This window comes from Heliangelus exortis, chromosome Z, assembly GCF_036169615.1.
Source record: "Heliangelus exortis chromosome Z, bHelExo1.hap1, whole genome shotgun sequence".
NCBI classification, from domain to species: domain Eukaryota; kingdom Metazoa; phylum Chordata; class Aves; order Apodiformes; family Trochilidae; genus Heliangelus; species Heliangelus exortis.
The window spans coordinates 15,043,178-15,061,576 of NC_092454.1; the positions used below are offsets into that span (position 1 = coordinate 15,043,178).

Below are 18,399 nucleotides of genomic sequence, written 5' to 3' on the forward strand. Positions count from 1 at the left end.
AAATGGATGTGATAATTATGTTTGAAAATGACCCAGTAGAGACAACAGTGAGAAGGCAGAATATGGAGAATCCAGCTGTTAGCTAAGTTTTGAGGTGCATTATTTCTGTTCATCAAATCCCGCAGTCTTCAGCCAAGAAGTGGCAGGTGTGACATGCTGGTGTGAACACGAGCTAATCTTTTAGTGTGTTGGCAGAACAGAACACCATGAAAAATGGTAACAATAGATGGAACACGAGATTTGTAATCTTTATTTCATTAATTGCTTTGCAAATACATAGAAGCACTTTGCAGTTTAGTTTGCAGGGCTTACAGTACAACTGTGTTTTCTATAATGCTTCATTTTTCTAATTTGCTTTTTTTGGGAAAAAAGTCAATAAAGTGAAGTAAGTCCAAATATGATAATATAGTAGAATCATCGTTGTCTTCAGGACAAAGAGTGTCAACTGTTTATGTATTGTGAAGTACTGCCAACCAGGGGATGACCTCAGTGATGATATTCCAATAAAACTTCATGCATACCCTCAGCCACCAAAAAGGAATAAGAAGCTCTCACCCCTGGAATACTGATCATCACAACTATAAACCATGCTTGCATCCACAGAAAGGGAAATACTTAGGAGTGCTTCAGTTTCTACTTCTACTACAATCACTTTACAAATCATTTAAAAAAGTGGAATAAGAGATTGTTGCAATGTGTGGACACATTACATTTTCATAACAATACCAATATTCTATCCCCAGTATATTGTCCTCAAGATTAAAAAAAAAAAAATTAAGTGTGAAATACAGGTATTTGCACCATTGTTGTATTCAGAGAGAGCCTGTTTTCCTTTCTCCCCCAGTTTTCGGAGTATATTGACTTTCACTGTCTTGCATTAACACTGATACAAATAAGAGAAGACACAAAACTCAAACATCCAGCATGTGTGACAGTCTTCAAGTACCCTCTCACTGTTGATCAAGTGCTATCCCCAAGTTGAAGAGAAAAAATAACTGTTGTGCAGACCTTATCTGGTTATTCCTCACAACATCCCTGTGAGGTAGGAAGAAAGCCATCTCCTTTCTAGCAACAGGAGACATGGCAAAGAGCCCAGGTGTTTTCAAGGCCATAATTGGAGAACTGGAAAAGCTGAAACCTAGAAGTTATTGGCTCCTAATTCTTTGCTTTCAGAAGACAAAGGTGTGGAACTCCCAGACATTATCAGGTCATTAGTCTCTTTATAGCCATATATTAATGACAATTATGGCTTCTGTGCGTATACCAGCAAAGCATAACCCTATCACAGAAGCAGGATATGCCTAATGCTGTCCTCAGATACTTCTCCTGATACTCTATGTGTGTTAGAAATGTTTGCTGTAATTAACTAATCAGTCCTACAACTAATAGTATCAGTAATTGCAATAGATGAACATTTCATTTATGGGCTTAAGACTTCCCCATGTATTTAAATATACCCTTTTTTTCCCTGGATAAGTTAACAGTAACACTCTTCCCACGTATAATATTTTTATACTCCTCCCCTAAAAACAGTATCCATTCTGGGTATTCTCTAAGAGAGCCCTGAGTGCCAATGAACAAGACACCTTCAGGGATCACACCACTCCCTCAGAGTAGCTCTTCACCTATCCTTGTCCCTTAAGGCAAAGATAGGCACCCTTTGCTGTGTACAGCACAAGGGTCAGAATTGTCACTGAAGTGTCTTTATGGATTGGGGAAGAGGCCTCTGTGTTTCTGCAAACAAAACTGTTTCATACTGAGTGAACTTTTGTTATACAGAGACCTGTAATCTGCAAAACCTCCATAAGCAGAGCAATAGAAATGGCCAAACTTTAAGCAAGTTACTTATTTGGAATGAGTAAATAACAGAGAGAGTACACCTAAACAAAGAAAACTGGTGAAAACTAAAGGTGGGTAAAAATTAACTTGGGCTAATCCTGGATTAAGATACTCTGGAGCACTTTGATCCATGTAGTTTCAGGTCTTAATATAACATATCTTGACATAATTACATAACATCTACTTGGGGAGAACATTTCCAGTCAATTCATGTTCTGTATTATAAAGACATACTGTGCTGATTTGGGATGTGAGACCCAATGCTGTCATATTACCTATTTGCAAAAATAACAGTAATTTTGTCATTAGCAACAAGGAAAGGAAGACCTTTAACAATAGCCGAACCATTATGAAAGAAAAGCTTCATTTTGATTGTCTCTTAGGCATTCATTCTAGTTATCACTACTGGGTTCCAAACTTTATTTTTTGCTGGTGCCTTGATTGGCAAGTGGTGCAAATTTACTGCTTTTTACTATTAACCAACTGTACTCTCTTCAGAAGAATATTCTCAGTGCCCACCACATTGTCTTCTGCTGTTTCTCTATGAAACACTGAAAGGACAGACCTCACTCCAGAAACAATCTTCATTTGCCTTTCAATGGGGGCTTGGGAGAAGGATTTTATCTGAAGAGCAAGAGTGGTTCATGTGAAACAATTGCGTAGCTACCAGCTGTCTGTGTGAGAACAGACACTTTTTGATCTTCCTCCTTCGTATGAGGCTCATTCTGGTTTGTATGATTTAAATAGAAGGGGTCAGAGTTGGACTTTGGAAGGTGTAGGCATCTAAATGCCAACAGACACATAATGTGGAAATAGATACATTCAGACCTAAGGACCCAGTTATTTCCACTGGTATAAACAGTTTTGTCAGACTCATTGAAAGGTTCAGGAAAAGAGAAGTCCATATTCTTGATGATTATCTACAGCTGCATATATGTGCTATAGACCACATCAAAACCCCTCACACACTGTTACAGGAGAATGGACACAGTAAGTGCTGTAGTTCCATAGCAATGGACTGAATTGTAAGTTTAATGACATCAGGAAAAGCAGAGACAATCGTAAGTTTTGCATGGTCATTTCCTGAAGCTGTGTAAAAAATGCACTATTTGGCAGAGTCTACAAGGCAATTTTTTTACAATCTTCATTAACATTTTAGTATTTAGGGAATAAACTCACCCTTCCATTAAAATTGGTAATGTTATGAAAGGAAAATACAATTTAGGCTAATAGTCACAGCCTGAGTTTAACTATCTGGAAACTACTTACAAAGCCCTTAAGAAAAAAGAAGAAGTAAAATAGCAAAACAGGCATCCATTTCTCTTCACTGAGCTCCCATCTGGAAACAAGTCTTCTGGCAAGTTAAGCCCAGACTGTATTTCACATTTAAATCTGCCTCATTGGTATTAGTTTTGGTGAAACCTAGTGAAAAGGAGGGAAAAATCACAAACAGTTAGCATACAGATATAGCAATACAACCCACCATTCCCTTCCACCTCTGTCCATTACTGAAGACCAGAGACACTGTATTTATTTAAATTGATATATCTGCAGTATTTCATAAACTTCATAAAATTTCCCACATCTAAATTTCTGATGCAGAAATACAAGATATGTGTGTTGCTAGCAATGAGTCTCTAAATTTCATTTATTTTGAGTTGGAGTACTGATTGAAGAATGCAAACAGATAAAATCTGGACAGCTGAACCTGTACTGTCCCCTTCAAATTGCATGGTCTTTTCAGATGGCTCCTAGTGCTAGCAGAAAGGATAGCTGAACTCAGGTGAAGCAGCTCTTCAATTAAGCAGCTTACAGAATGGTATGGGAAGGCAACTCAGAAATAGTCTGTATCTTAGTTAATGCACTGGCCCTTGAATGGTCATAGTTTGTGTACAGTGAAGTTGTGTTTGCCACACAGAAAAGATTGCTGCAGATGGGCAGCAGCTTCAGCCATCACCTTCTAATACACTTGCATTAATGCATCAACATCCTGAATAATTTACAGGCAACAACAGATTATACTCATGACCTGACTGAATCGCTACTTCAGTATTAAGACAAGCATGCCAAGAAAACCTAAAGTGATGATTTTGCTTCTTTACTCAATAATCAAGTTCATTCTGCTTTTCCTCCCCACCCACCAGAAGCCAGGACACTGTCAATGCTGGGTCTGTGCAGAAGTAGTAAACTGAGTTTTGGAACACGTGTATTAGCATATAAAATCAAATGTGTAAATATATTATACACATACTGTACCTACAGTACAGATATACATTTGGGTTCATTATTTGTTTGATGAATAAATAATTCAATAATTCTAATTTTACTTTTTTAAAAAAAATGGCCTTCTTCTATTTACATTCGTTTTTTTCATGAGGATACACTTATGCATTCTATTGTTTTAATTCCATATACTTGTAAAAATCTGTTAGTGATATCATAAGATATCCAGAAAGGAAATAAAGCAAAGTAAGCCTAAAGAGCTCACCAGATGAGGAAAGAGGTGTAAATGGGAAGAATACAGAGAAGACTCTAAAGTGTATCAGTGGTTAACATTTGATTGAGCCCTGCCTGCAGGTCTATAAAGATACTCTGAGGAAAAGCCCCCCACAGTAGACATCTTTAAATATCTCTTGATCCCAGCCTATTTAAATAGGCACCCTAGGATGAAGATCAAAACTAATTCATGTGATCTTACTTGTTCAGGATGAAAAACAGTTACACAGATAATCTGTCTCCTAGCTGATTAATGTGTCCCAGTGAAACATCACATACAGCATTCCTTCTGCCTCCTTATCCCATCTTTTTCACTTAGAAGTACTGAAGCTAGCTCATGAAACAATGATATATAAGGACCTTTCCAAGCATTAAAGCATTTCTTTTAGAGGTAGAGGGCTGTATTTCCTGTACTAGTTCGATTTCTACATTATCCTTCCCCCAGCCACTAGGTATCATAATTTATAAACTTATGACAGTAGCCACCAAGGAAAGCTTAGTTCATGAAGAATGTGTTTACTGTATCAAATGCTAATGAAATGTTTTCAGTGGATGGAAACTGTTCACTGATTTTTCAAAAGTTGTGTGTGAACTAGTATAATAAATAGATGTAATAGGTACAAATGCAGGGAGCCTGAAGAAACTCCTTGAGAGCAGCAGCATTCCTGGACTAATTCCAGAAATGTTTCAATATTTCTTACTTGAAGTGCCTATGTCCCTCACTTACTCTGGGCATATTTCTGTTTCACTCAGGGATGTTTCCACTGAAGTAAAGGAAAAAAAAAAAGAGGATGAAGCTAGCACCATTAAAATCTATATTCTGCAAATAATGACAAAAGGCAACTACTGGAGGAGATAATTGGTTTTATGCTGTTGCAAATTTTGGTGCCATTGCAACCTCAGTTGTTTTACATTTGTACAAGCATATTACATGTAATGTAATGTCTGCATATCTGATGCTAACAGCTATCATTTGAGTGTACCACTACCTGCTTTAGAAAGAGTCCAATCCCCATGAGTGCTGCAGTGTCCCAGTGCCTGCTGAAGATAATATAGGTGGCAAGAGCCCAGCACCTCTCAAACCAAATACAACTGTTCACTCTGAATAAAATGTTATTAAATAAGCAGAAAAATGCTAAGAAAAGGGATGGTTTGTGTTTGGAAAGCAAGGAGTAATCAAGTCTAAAATGCAGAAAGCCCCGAGTCCACTGCTTTAAATCCCAGTAGCCAGTCAACTTCGTAAAAGCTGAATGTGCTTAATGAAGACTGTTTTGCACTAAATAGCATCTGGAAGGTTGCTACTTTCCAACAGAACCTTCTAAGCAACACATTCACACACAGTATGTGTAGTGGAAGGAGTTTGCCTGGGCAAACTCTAGCAGCTCTGAACTGGTGAGAGGACATACAGCCTCAAGAGGCTCCCTGCAATTCAAACTTGTTGATTCCCTGATTTCCAGACTCAAATTACCCTCTTCATATACACAAACAGCCCTCTGATTATTTCATAATGTTTTGTTATAGCAAGCAGTTCTTGCAAGGCCTTTCTTTCATTCTGAAAGATGCTGAGTCCCCATAACTTCTAATGAATTTACCAGGTATGCAAAGGCAAGTTACTGCTCAAAAATGTGAAATAGCTCCTCAACAAATATGACCCCTGTAAGTGTGTTTGTTAAAATATTTTAAATTGCTTACTCCCTATTATAACTCTTTGAAATTGCAGAAAAAATGAAAATACCAACACAATTCCAATATCAGGTTTTGTACAAAAATCTGTTCCTAATGTAAGTTTCGCAGTGGGGGGTGACTGACCAGGAAAAAACCAAAATATTCATTTCAAAATTGACTCAATCCTGCAACAAACTTTTTCCTCAAATGAAAATTTGATTCCAGAAACTAAAACCATATCATCTGTCACTTTGCACTCAATGGCTTCAAGTTAGGACAGACAATTTCTTTTTAAACATACACTAGTGAAATACTATTCAGGTACCTAATGTTTCCTTGGCAGATGCTCTTCCTAAAATGAGATAATTCTGTAAAACTGAGCTGTTGCATCAAGCAAAATACAAAAAAGAGGGGAAGCAGAGGTGGGATTTGGTATTTTTATCTAGACAGATTTATCCTGGTATCTGCAAAAGTATGGTTCTTAGTCCGTTCTCTCATGGTCTCATCAATAGTACAAACCAGTACAAACCCAAACAGAAACCCGTACAAACCCAAACAGATTACCTGCCAAGGTGATCCATATGCTAGGTTACAGCAAATGTGTTTTTAGCATGCAAGATAAGTCAGCATTTTGTCTTCACAGAACAGTAAAATCAAGGTCAAATTGCTTATTTTTTATATGATGACCATCTACAATCAAGACTGCTGTCTCTAAATCATGTTTTCTTTGATACTTCGGCGTTGCAAATGTACTTCAGGAGATGTTTTTCCAAGAAAGTAAGGCTTTTCACAAGGCTGTGAAAATGGGACTGTATAGCCAAGTGTGTCTCAAAGAAAGCTATATGGGCTACAATGTTCTCTCCAAAAATGGAGTAATCTCCATGAGGAAAGATAGCTATATATAAGGTATATACAGTCTTTAAAATCTGCCTTGTAATCAGCCTAGAGAGCTGTTTCATTTAGTTTAGATCATTCACTATATCCACTGAAAAAAGCTGCTAGGAAAGGGTCAAATCCTCATTTCCCACCCATTAGTTCTGTATCAAACTAGCAAAAATGCTTTTACTGCAGCAATGCAGTATCTCCAAAGTTCCTGTCACCAATATAAACAAGAGCAAGATGCCTCAGTGAACAGAAATAATCACAAGCACAACCGATACTCTTGCAAGGAAGCTTGAGGCAGTCTTGAGGAGGCTGCTTTCTGAAAAAATGCCTATCACGATTCTCAAATCTATTTTCTGAACTCCAAATCTAAGTAAAGGAGCGGTTGCCATGTACCAAAAAAAAAAAAAAAAAAAAAAAAGGTGATCAGGGGTCCCCTATTAAACAACAGTGACCTATTCTTGCCATCACAGATGTGAGTGAAAGCTTTGAAATCCAAAAATAAAGATTTCAATGAGAGGACTGGGTCACTGTGACCTGAAAACATTATTCAGCAGAGGAAAAAACAAGCAGCATGTACATTTCTCATGGCCAGAGCTATTTCAGTGGAGCATGGTTTCACGCATGACCACAGCAGCCAGACAAAGCAGCCTGTTCCAGAGTTTGTTCTCAGGTGAACTAGTAAACTGTGCATCCCTTCATGGTAGTGGGATAGATCACAGAGACCTAGATTTTTAAACAGTGTATTCTTGCAATAACTCTTAGCAATTGCCAATTTCAGGCTACACTAAAGTCTCAAAATTTATACCACTCCTTCTGTAACATTTACAGGAAAGCACTACAGGACAGTGGGTAGTGGTTATTTTTTCTTTGATCCTAATAGTCTTGCCCTATCATACTGTCTGTGTCCATAATTTTAAGCTTATCACTCCTTTCTCTGAATTCTTTGTTTACTTCTGCTTTCATTGCCTTGAGCAAAGTCTTCTGGACTTGACTTTAGGTAACACATGTTCAACTAAATACATATATATTGGCCAGCTGAACCTAAAAGAAAACAACTCCTGCCAAACAAGAAGGTTTGGAATACCTAAGGACTGGTGTCCTCCAACAACAGAAGTTCTCTCCTGTAGCTTCAGTTCATTTAAATGCTTATTAAGCATAGAACCTTTAAATTCATCATGAAGTTAATTCCCAAATTAAATATGCAAGAACGATACAAATTGACTGCAAGAGATACAAACCTTCACAGTCACTTTTAGGTTTTAATTTTGGATGATAGCTGTTAACAAATGCATTTTAGCTGTTAACAAATGCATTTTTCAAAAGCGAATAGGTCTTTATTTAAACTACTTAAACCTCTGTAAGCAGAATATACACTGTCATATTGGTTGCCAGAAATGCTTTCTTATGGACACAGGAAATTAATGAAATTCCACAGGCTCATTGCTCAGATAGTTTTACTTGCTGCCAATAGTATGCTCAAAGCCTTATTATCCATAAGGATATCCAAAATGGTTTGCAGTCTTTCAATTACGTGCCATGCCATGAAACTCTGAAAAGAGTAAGAGTATTATACTTCATTAAAAACATTGCCCAGCTAGCTTTACAGAAGAATTTGTATGCTGTCATACTTCCTGTCCTCATGAAAGGAGGGCTGGCTCACCCCAAAAGACCTGATAACTCAGAAAAAAAATTTATAATGTGCATGAAGGAGGCCAGAACAAAATGGTATGTTATCAACCACACAGATGCAATCAGTTCCACTCTAATGTGCTACAGATTTCCATTAATAAGTCAGTTTTGTGTCAGCAGTAACTGAGACTCAAGAATTAATGTGAAGGTCAAAAGGCAGTGGCTTTCTGGACTAATGCAGAGCCTAAGTTTCATTTGTACAAGGCAATGGGAGAGAAAAAGAAATCAACAGTAGAGCATTTAACTCATTGGCACTAGTAACATAGAGTGTATATGTGCCTGAGAAGATTCACAATCTTACCCAAAGATAGCACAAAAGCTTAGCAGCAGAGAGTTAAGAAAACTAATTTATACAGTGGAAAAACAAATATTAATTCATCTCTCAAACATCATCAATCTCAAACACTCTCTTCAAAGCATAATAAAAGTTCCTGTTCAAAATTGTCCTTCACTCTTAGCACATTTCTTTCTCTCCGTATCCTGTTTTTCTTAGCTTCTAATGCTTCCAATACCACCATACTAGGCTAGCCATAATTATCTCATTTCCACTGTAAGTTCCACAAGTAATCTTACTGCAAAGAGGAAAATTATTGTGTCTGTAAAGTCTTCATGAATATTTGTGATGAATATCTGTGGACACTGGACTTACTATATTTGTTTTAAAAATTACTTACGGTGAAGTCACAGCCAGTGCTTTTCTTAATATCATCCACTGTCAGTCCTTCCCATATTTCCACAAGGGTCAATCCCTTCTTCTTATCCACATCAAACACAGCCTGTCAGGTTCAAACATCAAGGAATTTATATTTTTTATTATCAAAGCAGAAAATAAGGATGCAAGTAGTAATATTATACAAAATTGTGTGCTGAAGAAGGTGACGTTCTCTCAGTAACAAAAGATACCATTATCAATTGGTTTCACTTTTATGAAGTTTTGTGCTACATTTATTTATACCTGAATCTAAAATACGAGATGTTTTAGTTTCCTGGGAAAAATGTGCGACTGTTGTTCACTGCATAAAACAAGGACCATGCATCCTGCTCCAATGTAGTGAACAGTGGGAGTTCCAAACTAAAGGGCTGAGGTATTCTTGCCGCAAGACAATGCTCAGCAAGATATTATAAAACAGAAAACAACAGTACATCCCTCATTCCAGATGGAGTGGATGATCCTCAGAGGCCCCTTCCAACCCCTTACCATTCTGTGATTCTGTGATTCTTCTGTTTTGATTTAAGGCTAGCAGAGAGGCATAGATTATAAGCTTCTCCCACAGCTATTGCAGACCCAGTACAAACTTCAGTATTTTCAGGGGACAAGATTTCTTGTATTTGGAACAGCAAATCTGGGAGAAAGTGGCTGAAAGGAGCAAAGGGTGTTCATTCTAATGTCTTCATAAGACATGCTTTCCACTTCCAAGGCTTACAATTGCATGAAATAAAATCACCTGTAAAACTATGTGCACTTTAATGGTGTCTACCAGAGGGAGATACACAGGTTGCAAGCTAGTTGCCATGGAAACCATAAGGTCTATAGTAATTTTCCTTAAAAAAAATAAAGTGTCAGCAGCAAAAGACTTGAAATGAAGGCCAAGTCTTAAGATCATCACAGAGGCATACTAAAGTTCAGCTGTCCTCTGAGAACATGAGACTGATTTATGGGACTGAAACCCTTTAGCTCCTTGAAGTCCTAGACAAGCTGGTCATAAGGAACACACACACTAGGAAGGTAGTGTGGAAAGATAATTTACAACACTATCAAAGTAGTGTTGTACATTTGCATCACCTCCTGGTAACAAGCAGTCTGACACAGTCTGACAAGTAGTGAGTCTCAAATTTCTGCGTGCTTATTTTTCATCAGTTCTTGCTCACTCTCCTTTTTTTTGTACCCTATATTTGTATGTGGCCAGTTCACGGAAGACTGGAAAACTTTCCACATTTTCTTTTCTCTTACTTTGTGGAGAGCAAAAGCCTTTAAATTACAGCAATATAGCATCAGGAGAAAGCAAATTTACATCAGGACCTTTGATGCATTTCTATTTAGTATGGCAGGTAGCTCACAGAGGAACTACTCTAAACCCTTAAATATGTAAACACTGATAATAAAAGGAGTGCAGGATTATAGCAAAAACATTAAATCTCTTATCCTCTGCTGAAAACATCCCTTAATGTACTTTGAACAGCCGCAATATGAGATGTTCACATGTACTTGCACTGGAGAGTAAACTGCTTCATAAATGGGATCAAGTAAGGACAAAAGAACTAAAGTCCTGCCATAGCTATAGGCTGTGTTGCTCTCCAAGAGTCTGTAATATACACCAAGTAAGATGACAATTAGTTGCTCTGTTGGAAAAAAAATGAGCTGTGATTACAGCTGTATTTGAGAATTTGTATCTCACGTGTCAAATTTGCAGGAATACTTGGGGAAAAACAAGGAGATACACACTTTGCATACTACTCATGCATCTTCGTTCTGAAGTTTCCCATGAGTACAGTCTAGTACACTAGATGTCAATGAGGACAAAACTTGAAGAGGAAAAAACAACCCTCAGACCTTTGGAACTGAACTCCAGTGGAATCTTTGCCCTTCACTGGCAATAGATTCTGAGTATGCCCTTCATTTTCACCAAGCTTTACCAGTTTTACTAAGTCTCCCTTCTTACAGCTAGGGGAGGAAAAGCATTGACAAGGATGCAAGAAAAGTACTTTACCTTCTCTGTGATAATGCGGTTTACACATTGTTTCCCTGTAAGTGGTAAACTGCACTCTTCCAAGATTTTATGGACATTGCCCTGTGTTTAAAAATATACAGACAAGCATTAATTTTCAAAAACAATGCATCTTAGTCAGAATTCAAACACATACTTGAAAATCATAGCTGTAGCCATTCAGAGTTATCAATACATTCACTGTACTCAGAACACTCTTTGGTATCAAATCTATGGAAGATTACATCTCTGGCCATTTGGGATAGCTGTTAGCTAAAGCCCAGATATGGAGAGATGACTACCAAGAATCTCAGAGTACCCATGAGCAGGCTCCTGAGTTCAGAAGTTCTGCATACTTCTTTGCCTTTCCTGCTGTTGCGTGAGGATGACAGATACACAGGGCCTCACATAAAGGACAAAAATTAGGGAGAGACATTGAAGGCATGACTTTTCTCCTTCTTATATTTTATCACAAACACTATGTCAGGATCAGTCATACACAAAGGCATTTCAAACCCCTGGGACTCAAGTGCATTGTCATGCTCTGAAAACAGTAAATGCAGTTTCCTAACTCACATTGAATTCCCATTCCCTCCATCTCTCCAGAAAAGCCTAAAATCAGAGTAAGAGATGAGTGCAATATTCTCAAGTGCTAAACAGAAGTTACATTATCTGTTTTATGCAGAAGAAGTCAGCATACAAATACAGAAAAGAATCTAAGTATAGAAAAGAGGATGTATTTCAAGGAAATAGGATATACATCCTTTTCTGAGGCACCAAACACCAGCTATTTTAACACCTAAGAAAACCATTATTTAATGAGAAGACACAATTTCTTACATGAAGCTGAGTAGGTAAGGTTTGAGTGTGAATTTTGTTTTTTCTAAATATTTTTTTTGCTATTTTTTTTTCTTTTAATCATTATAATAGCTCACAAAAAGCTTTAGATCCTGATAAATAAATTTAGTCTGCAAGAGCTCTGAATATATGTAAAGGACATCCATGGGTTACTACGTTTTCAATTAGTATTTGTAGGGATTTTACAGAGGCAGCATAATGTCTACATCTCATTATCACATGCTCTTAATTTTTCTCAAATAATCAATTTTCAGTTATTCCTTTCAAAACTCTCAGAGTATTACATCTCATTTAATGAACACAATATTTTTTAAATTTACCATTTTGCCTTAAGGCTTAATATAAGGTCAGGAATTATGTCTCAGCCAGCTTGACTCCTGAGTGACAACAAAATAAGCAATCCATGTACTTCTCATTTTTATCCTTTTCAGTGAAAAACTATTTTTTCATTCTTATCATACCGGCAAGATCCACATCTAGTACCAGGGCAGATACTCTGGTGAAACTCACTCACTCTCAGTGCAAATAATGACTTGGGACAGAGTTACTTTCAAATGATCTATTTTTATCTTGTACATCTTGAGCACCTTCCAGCCCACTTTGCCTAAAAGCCAAGATTAATCTGTGCTTTTCTTAGTATCTTCACTAATATACCAGGTTTACTTCTCAGCCATGTGAAATGAGCATCACTTCTTGGTACCCAGTTGAGACTGGAATTCATGGACTTGCAGATTTGACAGCTTGAATGGCTCCTGTGACTCTGGGAACTAACATATTTCAGCTTCTTAACACTTGAGCTGAAGATTATTGTATTATCAGTTGGTATTAAAGGAGACTTTTGAAAGGTATCTACCAGGGTGCTATCAGAATTAGGAATCCAAATGAAAGTACATTATTTTTTACTGTCTGAGTTTATACAGAATTTGTTCAGATGAAGGAAAAGACAGATGTGTAGATATATAAAACCTTAATGTGTTACAGTCTGCTTTAAGTAAAAAAATCTGTTGTTGAAGACAAAAATGTCCTTAACCTTCCACAACACATTAAAATCAAAACTATTCATAATGATTGGAGTTTTCAATTCAGTGCTCCACTTTGCAGTAATCAAGTGCTTAAAACTAGTTTCCATTTTATCTTTCTGAATGGTGTAGACAACTCATTTCACAACATGAAACAATTAGCACCCATTATTTTACTATGTTTTGCAAAACATGTCAGTGATGGTATGGGGGTAAGAACTTGACTGTTCTTTGGCAGTATTCAGCATGCTAGTCACAGATACACAGTGGCTGTTAGAGATTAAATGACAACTTCACATTCTATTATTTTTCTTCATCATTGTAAACAAAAACATAATTAAGTAAAAAATACATTAAGGAATAACATAATAATTTAGACTTAAGGTCCCTTTGCCAAGTGTCTCATAGTGGCCTAAGCATACAGAGGAAAAGTTGTCACCCTTCTGCAGATAAGCCCTCCCGGTTCCTGACATTCTGTGATGTGCTAGAGACTGCTTCTGGGCAACGCTCTTCAGTTATCACAAATTTAACTGTTTCATGCAGACATAGTTCTTAGACACCCTTCATCATCTCACCTATCACTCACAACTTCATGAGCTGGCTGTGAAAAATATTGTTTTAAACTTGTTAACTTGTTGCTAGTTTCCACTGGCTACCTGTACTTCTTCTATAAGGTAGTGACTAGCTATTTTGCATCCATCTTTTGTGTGCCCTTGTTGTTTTGTCTGTTTCTGTGTTACCATTCCTCAGCAGCATTTTGCAAGCTGAAGAGTCTTGTACAAAATTCATTATAGGTTCTGTGATCTTTCTTCCATACCTTTGGGCTGTCATTACATGTAAAAATTTAAGTAACTAAAAATGTAAACAATCTGGGGCAAAGCATATTTTGTTTCATTTGTAATATACAATATATCAGAGTTGAAAAGAGGATAATTCACTAAGTATTTTTCTAAGGGTTAAGAGAGACACTAGCTTCACCCTCGTATCAATTACATTTTGCCTACACTGTATGGACTTAGCCCATTGCTATGTTCAAAAATTGCAACATGTGGACTGAAAGGACAATGTGGTTTTAAACTCTTAGAAATCTTACTTTAATGTTCAAGACGCCACTAGTGTTACATGAAAAAACTTGAAAAGGATGAAAAGATTCTTCACAAGATGAGACAAAAATGACTGCAAGAGCTACCTTATTGCAGCAGCTCTCGAACATGTTCACTGAAGAACTACGTATACCCCAAGACTTCCACTGTATTGCCATCCATCAGCTCTTGACTGCTTTTGATTTACAAGAGACTAATGTGTCTAATGATAAGTTTCTTATTATTTATTTGGAGAATAAGATAACAAAAACGTCCCTTCACTAAAGAGCTAGCAGAGAGAAGACTGTCACGATACATGCAGACATGACCATGAAAGATTGCTCTTCTGGTGCACTGAAACACATGCAACATGTTTGTGAGAAAATCTGTTGGCTAAAGAATTTAAAAGCTGTAAATATAAAATTAGCTCCGTAAGAACAGCTACCCCAATAAAAAGCATCTGATTTTCAGAACTGGTCTCACAGGTTCTGTATTTGCTCTTGTATTAAATCGATAAAAAATATTACAGAGGAGTACTTGAAAACTCGAAGAGCAGCTTTTGATTTTCAAACATTAGATTTCCGTATTTCATAATCTGTACTTTCAAGTAAACAAGAAGTAGCAGTATGAAGACCCCAAAATGAGTCTAGGTACAAGGAAAGAATGCCAAGAGTACCCTCCATTTACAAATAAAAATAATATGAAAAATCATGCACATGGTTTAGTTTTGCAGTGCCTTTTCACAAGAGCACAAAAAATAATTTGTGAAAGCCTATTCCTGGCTTTCTAGAAGTGCACACCAGGCATCCCACGTACCTAAGAGCCCAAGTTATGTAGACATAGGCTAAAATAGTAAGTCTATGCCGGGACTCTTTGTAACAGTGAATCCGTTTCGTGTTTCCATCTGTTTCAGGTTTCAGAACTCTTATTGACAAAAAACCAACATGCAAAACAACTTTTAAACACAGTACCGAAAAAAGAATTTTGTAATAGTCCTTTTATGAGAAAAATTGGCCTGAATTATTACACTGTATGTGAACTCTGAGCCCTAACTAAATTCCACACTAACTAGAAATTTAGCATAAGTATTTATTAAGATAATTTGTTTATTAAGATAATTACATATTCAGGTAAACTGTAACAGGGACGTGAATCATACAGATAAATTTCCTTTGTACTTTCATTTACTTATTTATACATGTGCATATGAAAAGTATTGGGCCAGACTCAGACCTGTTACTGAAAATGTGCCCCTTGAGATTGCAGCTTAGTATGAGTTATGAAACTACTATATTTTTCAACCATTTTTTAAAATTGAAAATTAATTCTTCCAATCACATTTAAAAAACACTCAACCATTAAGTTTACCTTTCATATTTACATATTTATTTACATAGTTTACTATGCAAATTACTTAGGGTTGCCCTCAGCCATTCTGACAATTACCTTAAACAATACACAACTAATTCTTATTGCAGAAACACAAAATTTTGGACTAAGAGGAACACAGAAATTAAAAAAAAAAAATTAATTTGCATACATTTGGTAGAATTCCTTGAAAAAAAGAGATTTTTGTCATCCACTTTATTTTTGTTAAGGTTTGGACAGTCCTGTTTAAGAAGTTCCAAATTTCATGTTTCCTATTACCTTCTGTGGGAGACTACTTACATCTATAAAACTCCCTCCACAAAGAAACTTCTATTAATCCTTAGCACATAATGATGTAAGGCAGTCTGCATCTCATCATGCCAAAAAGATCTATTCTATTAAGCTGTCAGTACCAATTTGACTGGCAACTTCAGAGGTAAATAACTTTCCATCATAACAAGAATGTAACAATGGGAACCTCATTTTTCAAATTATTCTGAGTCAAAGAGGAAAACCTCTGGGGTAGCATCTACTGTAACTCTGGCAATTGCCACTATCATTAAATTTGCATGAAGTTAGTACAAAAAGAACCTGTGCAGCTTTTAAAAGTCAAGTTAGTATTTCAAGCATTTAATTCTTTTTCTATGGTGAATGATTCACAAGAGGAAAGGAACCATACTAACCTATCTCCTTGTTGCACCTTCATAACTAATAGCAAAACTGTCAAATCCTCACAAAGTAGCAGAATGAAAGATGTCTGGTTTTATTTCTTTTTTTTTTTTTTTTAGTACAGCACAAAACACTCAGAAAGAAGTGGCAGTCTTACCTTGGCTGAGTGCTCCATAGTAACAACCACTTTGGTCTGTGCACTCGATACAAGGTCCATGGCACCTCCCATTCCTTTCACCATCTTACCCTAAAATTAAATTTTTAATGGAAATATAATATTTTTATTGCTAAAAAGTTTTTTTAAAAAAGAAAATAGCACATTGAAAATTAAACTGCATGCATCTGATCCTGGAAGGCAAGAGATCCAGACCTGGTACACTTCTGATGGGAAATGACCATAAGTACAAAGTTTTATCTGTATGAGCAGAACACACAACAAGACCCTAAAAGCTAAACAAGGCAGTAACTTCATATGCCATTCCAGAACTGCTGAGAAAGTAAGAAAGGGGAATGGAACATCAAGGCACCTGTAACACAGGGGACGTTATCAGGAAACACAAGGCAAGGAATTTTAAAGATTAAAATACATTAACTTCTGTCCCATAGTGTTTCGCATTTGCTCTCTTGACTGGTTATTTTCTGTAATTAAAATAAATTCTGAGAGTAATGCAAGGTACATAATGCAAGGCGTTTTATGGATAAAACCTACAAGTACACAGTTAAAAGGCTGGGAAATATCTAGTGTAAAGCTTTCCTTTTATGCTTTCTTTACCTATGTGATTCAGTTCACTACTAATTTTAGTGCCTACGGTCGATGATGTAAAAAACATGTAAGAAACTTACCTCATTAAGCTGCTGGGCCAGCACCTTATTGGTCTCTTGACATAATGAAGGGAATATACACACACACTTTCTAAAAACAATAATTATTCTTGCTGAACAATAATTTCTTACTGTCTACACAGTAAAGAATAAATCATATATTCCTATATCTAGAAACAACCCCTCTAGAGTTTCTCAGGTCAGAGTACTATTTAGTATTAATCACAAGAATTAACATTAATCCTAAATATTTCTTTGCAAATGCAAACCTGAAGGGAACGAGAGATTTATCTCTGCTGTTAACATCCTAGCACTGCTCAGATTATTCTCCATCCTACCTGGAAATACAGAGCTTACAGTGCATTTACAGCTCTTAGTGTCCTCTCACTTGTGTGCCAGAGGCTCACTGACAAGAGAATGCAGAGCAGCTGAAGACGATGCATTATCTCCCCAGTCAGTCAAAATATGCTTGAATTGAAGATGATGCTATCAATACAGCAGTCCTGACAATACCATGTTCCTTTTCCAGACCTTTTAGCTCTGTAAACCAGTAAAGAGTTACAGAAACTAGGAAATATCTGAATATGTGTTGATGAAGGCCAAGTCTACTTAAGAAGAAACTGTCACACAGGACTGAGAGAAGAAATTTAATTCTCTTGTGTATGCAGAGTCAGGAAAATGCAAGTTAAGATTTTAGGAACTTAAATTGCTGTATGTGCTCCTCCTCTTAGGCAAACATACTCCTCAGTGCAGGGTGCCTGGTAAAGCAAACCCAATTAGCCCTTTATTTTGAGGAATACCCAAAATATAAGAGCTCTTGATGTACCTACCAAACTTCCAGAACTTGCATGTTTCCCCTCACCACAGTGGCACAGGGGACAGCTGCATCCTGCACTTGAACTAAAATGCTCAACACTGAAAGGATAAGCATGCAAACCAAAACAGTTCTGACATTTAAAAACACTGCACATGTACAAGCAACAAGCAATCCCTGTTTCTTTTAAATTTTAGTAGCAGATTTAATTACACCTGACATAAATAAAACTATTTTGTTTGAATACTTTGCTTGTAATAGGCAGTCTGGCCTAAAAATAAACATTTTCTCCTCCTTTAGACTGCTTGCAATCATCACCCCTCCTGTGAAATCTAAGCCAGGTTAATAGTGCTGGATATTAGCTACATAGATTTCCTTCAATAAAATGTTAATATTTATTTATTGACCAGGGCAAATTGCAGACACTAAAACTGGTCACTCTTGTTACTCAATAAGGCATCTAGGCATAATGTAACAGCCCATATAAA

The 18,399-nt window shown here is 36.7% G+C and overlaps 1 protein-coding gene across 1 annotated transcript in view; it reads right to left on the reverse strand.

Moving 5' to 3' along the window:
- Positions 1 to 227: 227 nt before the first annotated feature.
- OXCT1 (3-oxoacid CoA-transferase 1) overlaps positions 228 to 18,399 on the reverse strand; it is a 79,542-nt gene continuing 61,370 nt past the window's right edge. The window contains exons 14-17 of the mRNA XM_071730406.1: positions 16,433 to 16,522; positions 11,283 to 11,363; positions 9,249 to 9,350; positions 228 to 3,261 (exon numbers count right to left, since the gene is read on the reverse strand). Coding sequence (XP_071586507.1) covers positions 3,226 to 3,261; positions 9,249 to 9,350; positions 11,283 to 11,363; positions 16,433 to 16,522 — 309 coding nt within the window. The 3' untranslated portion in view covers positions 228 to 3,225. The remainder of the gene's footprint in view (positions 3,262 to 9,248; positions 9,351 to 11,282; positions 11,364 to 16,432; positions 16,523 to 18,399) is intronic.